This window comes from Trachymyrmex cornetzi, unplaced genomic scaffold, assembly GCF_001594075.2.
Source record: "Trachymyrmex cornetzi isolate Tcor2-1 unplaced genomic scaffold, Tcor1.1 scaffold8, whole genome shotgun sequence".
NCBI classification, from domain to species: domain Eukaryota; kingdom Metazoa; phylum Arthropoda; class Insecta; order Hymenoptera; family Formicidae; genus Trachymyrmex; species Trachymyrmex cornetzi.
In genome coordinates, this window is record NW_017300135.1 from 216,789 (window position 1) to 224,033 (window position 7,245).

Genomic DNA, 7,245 nt, shown 5'->3' on the forward strand with positions numbered 1-7,245 from the left:
AAGCCCGTGTCACACTACGCATTGCGGACGCGGATCGGATTGAGATTGCGGATCATTGAATTCGGATTTTCCGTTCACACTACGAATTGCTACGAATTCGGTCTTCAATGTGCACGCTATGGCACAAAATTACAATTATTATTTTAAACAATATATAAAACAAAATTTATGTGCATCTTTGTTGCTTATGATTATGTATGAATACAAATTAAGTAGACCTAAGCGAAAAATATGGGTTCACAAATGGATAGCAAGAAGAAAAGAAAAAGGGATCCACCATAACCTTTTTTTAGAACTGTCATTAGAAGATCCTGATCGATTTAGAAGGTTTGTTATGATTTGTTGCAGTTTACAGAATGTAATCTAAAACAAAATTAAGAAAATACTTAATTTACTTGAAAATTTGTTATATGTTTTAGATGCCTCAGAATGGACGCAGATACTTTCGAACGTCTGTTGATTAAAGTCACTCCTATAATACAAAAGCAAAATACTCATCTTCGAGAAAGCATTTCAGCTGAGGAGAGGCTATCAGTTACTTTACGGCATTTTGCAACAGGTAAAGGACAAGAATTTCGATTGACTGTAGTTGTTGCTTTAATTTTGTCATGTGATTACATTTTTGTATTTTGAAGGAGAAACGCAAGAATCGTTGTCTCTCTCATTCAGACTTGGTAGAAGTACCATATCAAAAATTATAAAAGAGGTAGCAACAGCAATATTTGAAATTTTAAAAGATGAGTTTCTGCGTTGTCCTCATACTGAGGATGAGTGGCGTGCGATTGCCAATCATTTCGGAGAGCGATGGAATTTCCATCATGTAATAGGTGCAATGGATGGCAAACACTGTGTTATTGATCCCCCACTAAAATCTGGGTCCATGTTTTATAATTACAAAGGAGATTACAGTGTTGTACTACTGGCTTTAGTAGATGCTGATTTACGTTTCATTTATGTTGATGTGGGAGCTAATGGCAGAGTCAGTGACTCTGGTGTTTGGAATAAATGTTCCCTCAAAAACTACCTAGATAGGAATGCTCTCAATATTCCTCCGCCTGTTCCGCTGCCAGGTACAGAAGATAATTTTCCTTTTGTAATTGTAGGGGATGAAGGTTTCCCATTATCATAAAAACTCTTAATCCCTTATCCAAAACCTCAATGTAATGGAAAAAAAGATAAGAGTATATTTAATTACAGGTATGTAAAATATTTATATTTTTTTTAATTCTACGTAAAAAATTAAATAATATAGAAGTGTTCATTTATTCATATTCTATAGACTATCTAGAGCTCGTCGCACATCAGAAAATGGATTTGGTACAATGGCTGCCCGTTTCCAAATTTTTCGTTCTCCAATGCGGTATGATCCTGACGATGCTTCCAAGATTATCTTAACTATATGTTGTTTGCACAATATGCTGCGAAGTCAGTCTGTTGGACGGGCTATGTATACACCATCATCATTCTTAGATGTAGAAGATGAAATATCAGGAGAAATTCGTCGTGGAGAATGGAGAGCAGAAAACGGAAGAGGCATGGTAAACTTTGCTCACCAAGGTGGCAACCATCATGCAAATGAAGCAATCTTGCTCAGGGACAGGTGGTGTGATTATTTTAATACTGTTGGCGCTGTTCCCTGGCAAGAACGAATGATACAGTGAATTACAGTATTTTTTAATCTACCGGATATATACTTTAATTAGTTAATTATTATTATTAGTTTATCATTATCATTATTATTAGTTAATTATCATTCTTTACACGGTTAATCTAATAAAAACTTTACGCTGTTTGTGAACAATATATTTACAATGATAGTCGAAAGTATATTAAATGTTACTTTAAGAAATGTCGCCGAGAGCGACCTTTGTAGTCTGCAGTAAAGTACTCGAAGTCATCGATTTTGTTAAAAATTCCATGCTAATTTAATTTGACTGCCATCCTCAATAATTTAATCAAGAATTCTTTAATATCACTAAAGTAATTTAATTAGTAGTTCAAATAGTTTAAGTATTTATTATGTAAATCAGATAGATATGAAGAGTATCGAGATAAACACGACAAACGTCATGCTATCAACATGGTAGGTCGATAGTAGTACTACATGATTCGTCAACTTTTATTCTAATAACTAACTTCTTGTCCTTGACAATAATGTTAATATCTGTTAATTAAACAGCGTAATGCATCGAATAAATCACACACACGTCGCGTCAGTATAAATACTTTGATTAGTTAATGTTCGTGAGTTTATCTTATAAAAATACTGTATCTTGTTAGTAATCTATCTGATGAGATATCAAAATAACAAGCTCTGATGTCTGAGCTTTGTATGTGTACAAGTGTGCATATATGAATAATAAATTGTTTAAATGCGAATCTATATCCTGAGAGATTGTCATTTTCGTTCAATGGATAAAAGCCTCAGTCAGAATAAGAATATTTAATTCTATCATTTATTTTTTACATTGCAAAATAGCGGAGTACATATATATGTGTATATAAGATAAAAATAACTGAATACATATAACAGATGTTATTGTCGCATTTGAAAGAACACTTTAAATTTTAAACTTTTTTTGAGACGGACAAAAACGTTATATCATTTTTATTACAGTATAGTACAGTCTCAAATTTAATTAAAAAGAATAGCGAATTCTAACATAATTTTTAACAATAATAAACGTAAATTTTTTCTGTGATAACAATCAAATAACTCTAAATATATATTAATATATATAATCATAGTTAGTGTAATACTTAATGTAATATATTGCTGATGTCGATATAATAAAGAACTTATTGTAATCTTGGCTCAATCAGTACTCGTAAAATCTCCCTTTCATAATGTTCTTGATCTTCAGGAGTTATTGACCGCAGTCTAGATGCAACATATGCACTAAACATATCAAATCTATCCATTTTTGGAGGAGATGAGTGTTGTTGAGCTATACTTTTCACAGTATCTAGTGCCTCTTCCATAAAGTTATCCTTTTTTGAATTTCCCCGTTTTACATACATTGGGTTCTCAGCAGAACGCTTTTTAATATTTAATGAAGCAGATGCAAGTCTAGGTAGAGGAGTAGATCTTCCAGATGAGAAGCTTGATTTATTGCTTATTGTTGATAAGGGTTGTCGAACGTTGCAAGATACAAATGATTCGTTTGGACTGGATGAGACATGTAATTCGGAATGTTCAGACGCTTCCTTGTTTGAATGCGGTGAATCAAATGGAATTAATACGAATTGTGTTATCACATGTACGGTCCTATAATATATTATATTATTAATACGAATTGCTAAAAATAAAAAATTAATATGTTAAATGGCACTTATAAAAAACATTTTTACATTAATACTAAATATTAGATTGATAAATAAGTAAATGACATTGAAATAAATAAAATATTATGTAGAAAAGGATTTCGCACTTGTGTGTTTTCATCATAATGAATGTTTGTGTGGTCTGATGAATTTTCTACATCACTAGGTGGAGAAATAGGTGAACAATTTGTTTCTTTACTAAGCATAGAAACTTTGTTTTGAAAAGAAAGGTTATCAATAGTGTCGGACTGTGCACAAGTTTTCTTTAAAAATAATAGTGATTCGTAATATTCCCACTTTGGTCTATAAATTTCGTCAGTTCCTTTCCCACTGCAACGAGTCTTTGTAGCCTTTATCTTTCGTTCGTTTGCACGGAAAGTGCTTTCCATACTTTGGAATCGTTTGTGAACCATATCTCCTGCGAGAAAAAAAATAAAACGGATTAAATAATTTTTATATAACCTCAAAACATAATCCACTATACATTCAGTAACTAGCTATTTGTGACATATTCATGTTAATAACCTGTTCAAGGATAAATAATCTAAGTATAGTTTTATTTATAAAAGTAACATAGTTTTTAGTAAATAAGATATATCGAAATACCTGTGAATGTAGGACCTAGGGCTTCCGCTATTTGGTCCCAATGCATTCGTTTTAAATCAGTTCGACGATATCCTGGTAGGCATACATCCCATAATAAAGGACGTTGTCTCACCATTTCGATTAAAATACATTCGATTTCTTTATTGAATAAATCATTTTTGGGACCCATTTTGAGATACGCAATAAGTGATCTAAACTGTTAAATTTGACACGAATTGCGCATTACGGATCGTAAAAATAGAGGCTTGCCTATTTCGCGATTCATAATCCGAATCTTTGGCTACTTTCATGTGATTGGCTGATCGACAATCCGTAGTTCGCAATCCAAATCCAATCCGCGTCCGCAATGCGTAGTGTGACACGGGCTTTAAGGACCGTTATTGAGGCAGCATTCGTCGGCATGGACAGCGCTACATTGCAGCGTGCGTGTGAACGCTTCAGACAGAAAATAGAGGCCATAATTCAAGCTAATGGGGGATATATCGAATAATTATGCTCTATAGGGATCCCCCAAGTGCCATGTATAAAAGGATTTTTTTTAATATTTAATTTTTCATCGAAAACATTTTGTTTAAAGAAATTGTTCGATTTGTCCGGATTTTGGTGCCGCACCCTGTAGAACATTCTAGAGCTTTCGACTTGTTTCTTCTCCCCGCGAACTGCTGACATCTATTACAGCGCTCTGTTGCTCCAGAGCGAACCGGAGCACGCGACGTCACCGCGCACGCCGCATGCGTAAGAGATCTCAGCGGAGAATAAAGGCCCTCGGAGTACGGCTCACGGGGCGAGATGTTCGTTGGATTTCGATATAGATTTATCTAATATTCGATAGTCGTATATCACCAAAAAGAACTCCGTCATTGGTACGCGAAAGTACATTTAATTTTGTATCAATTTAGTGTGTGTGTTAATAAAGTCAGTGATCGGGTTAATTATACCGTGACTGTTTATTACGCAATCCTTACAGATACTCCTTTATTACTCCTATTAAGGATTTTCCTGACAAATATATAAAAATCTTACATTATAAGAAGTGGGATTCACCCTCACTCCTCATTCTCAAAGAGGCCTAGAACCTTTTTCCTTTCTTAAGCAATTTTTCCTTTAGAGAAAAATACCTAAAATTAAATTACACGCTTAATTTCGCGAGTGAAATTTGCACGAGCGCGAGTGGAAAATTCCGTCGTAAACGTTCGTTTGTTGATTACGTGTCGCGCAACGGAAAAATAATTCAAGTCACCTTGACCAGCTTCGAAATTTGAAAAGGAAGCAAGATGGATAGGAAACAATTGGAAGAAATGTCCATAGATCAGCTCAAATCAGAAGCACAGCGATTTAATATTACAATAGTTGAAGATCGCTACAAATTGATAGAAGACATTCTTAATTTCATCGAGAAACAGAATGTTCAAACGCGTTCTGCGAAGACGGCAGGCACGCCGAAAACGATCACGAGACAGACGTCTACTCCACCAAGTCTCTCACCAGTTCCAGAACAGGCTTGGCAGGTAACGCCGAATGTAGAGTCACTTATAACAGCTCTGATTACCCCAATGCAACAAATGCATAGTCAAATCCTGGAGACTCAGCAGACGCAACAGGCTTTGCTGCAGGAAATGCTCCTAGCTCTCACGGCGAGGAACGCTATTTCTCAGCCGGCACAATTAGAACAACCGACACAGGTGCAGGAATCCGTGTCGCCAAGAAGTCACAGCTCCTCGCAACCATCACAGCGTAGCACGCTTTCAACGATATCAGCCTCACAAGCAATATCTTTACTGGCATCTCAAGTACCGGAGTTTGGAGGTACTGAATCAGAAAACGTTCAGCTCTGGATTCAGAGAATAGATCAGGTCGCCAGAATCCATAAGGTTCCAGATGACGTCATATTGTTAGCCGCTTCGTCCAAGTTAACCAATATAGCAAGGAAATGGTACGATATTGGCAGCGGTAGCATGCTGGAATCATGGCAAGGATTTAGAGAATCAATATTAAGAAGATTTACAAGAAGAATTTTATACCATGTAGCAATCCAAAAAGTGGAAAGTAGGAAGTGGAACTACACCAAAGAAACGTTTCTCGAGTACGCAATGGAGAAAATTACTCTCATGCATAATCTCGAACTATCTCAAGAGAGCACCATCCACCTTCTCATAAGTGGCATTGGCAGCAGGTCTCTCAGAGAATTAGCGACATCACTGAAGGCAGTATCAGTCGATGAATTTTTGGACTCGATGCATCAAATAGCATCCGTATCATTCGAGCACGATAAGCGCTCCGAAACAAAAACGTCAATGGCAAAGGACGCAGCCCACAAACCTAGGATCAAGGCAGCAGCCAATGGTAACCAGTCCGAGAAAGGAGGTACAGCAATTGTCTGCACATTCTGCAAAATACCAGGTCACGAGAGGGACAAGTGTTTCAAGTTGCAGCGTCGTAAGGAACAATCGACACAGCAGGCATCCTCCGCACCAGCATCTTCATCATCAGCGACTGTTCCGGTAGCAACGGTGACAGCCGACGAATCAGCCGATGACGACGACGCACTGATAGCGCACGTTCAGGCTAGTGGCAAGAACATTTTTATTCAAAACTTGGCTTTAAAGGTTAGTTCGATAAATAATACGGTTTGTAACCTACGAACATTAGTAGATACCGGAAGTCCGATATCATTTATAAAGCATTCAATTGTTAAAAAGTTTTTTTTTAATACTAGAATTTCGAATAGCGTACCTAAAGTCACCTATCGAGCATTGAATGGTGAGCCAGTGTTAATACTCGGTGTCGTTCGCACGGAAATTATGCTTGAGCAACTTAATGTAAATCTCAGCATATCATTAAACATTATAGACAACGATAGTTTTGTTACCGATATAATCATAGGACGAGACTTTCTCGATGCGCATAAAATCACAGCGGTTTACGTTCCGCTGAAAGTCACAAACGACTCGCGCATTAATTCGTTCCCCGAAGTATTGTTAAACGTTTTAGCATGCGCCGAAGATAGCAGTGTATCAAATCGCTTCGAAGGAATCGAAACCGACTTCGGTTCGCAGAGCACGCGAGCTCTGAAAAAATTACTGCTCGAAATTGACGCAGAAGAGATAGAGAAAGTTGATGATAACTATAAAGTTAAAGTTCGCCTCAAAGACGAATCTATTTTTGCATATGCTCCACGTCGCTTTGCACACGGAGAAAAAGAACAAATTCAAGAAATTACTAAAGATCTTCTAGAGCGTAATATAATTTCGAGAAGTAGCTCCCCGTATTGCGCCCGCGTAGTACCGGTGAGAAAAAAAGACGGACGTCTTCGAT

General features: G+C 36.6%; 1 protein-coding gene and 1 pseudogene across 1 annotated transcript; one reads left to right on the forward strand and one right to left on the reverse strand.

Moving 5' to 3' along the window:
- Nucleotides 1-880: 880 nt before the first annotated feature.
- LOC108768482 (uncharacterized) lies at nt 881-1,661 on the forward strand (annotated as a pseudogene).
- A 1,138-nt stretch (nt 1,662-2,799) lies between these two features.
- On the reverse strand, nt 2,800-4,099 carry LOC108768483 (uncharacterized). The gene is made up of 3 exons (XM_018518922.1): nt 3,931-4,099; nt 3,432-3,742; nt 2,800-3,207 (listed from the first exon to the last, which is right to left on the reverse strand). The coding sequence occupies exons 1-3, from the start codon at nt 4,097-4,099 to the stop codon at nt 2,800-2,802; spliced, it is 888 nt and encodes a 295-aa protein (XP_018374424.1).
- Between the last annotated feature and the right edge of the window lie 3,146 nt (nt 4,100-7,245).

What these genes read in the sequence shown, in the direction of transcription:
- LOC108768483 (XM_018518922.1), bottom strand. Translation starts at nt 4,099, where the DNA reads ATGGGTCCCAAAAATGATTTATTCAATAAAGAAATCGAATGTATTTTA. An exon ending in CCTAGGTCCTACATTCACAG is followed by an intron (nt 3,743 to 3,930) that starts GTATTTCGATAT and finishes TTTTTCTCGCAG; the next exon opens with GAGATATGGTTCACAAACGA. An exon ending in ATTATGATGAAAACACACAA is followed by an intron (nt 3,208 to 3,431) that starts GTGCGAAATCCT and finishes CATTCAAACAAG; the next exon opens with GAAGCGTCTGAACATTCCGA.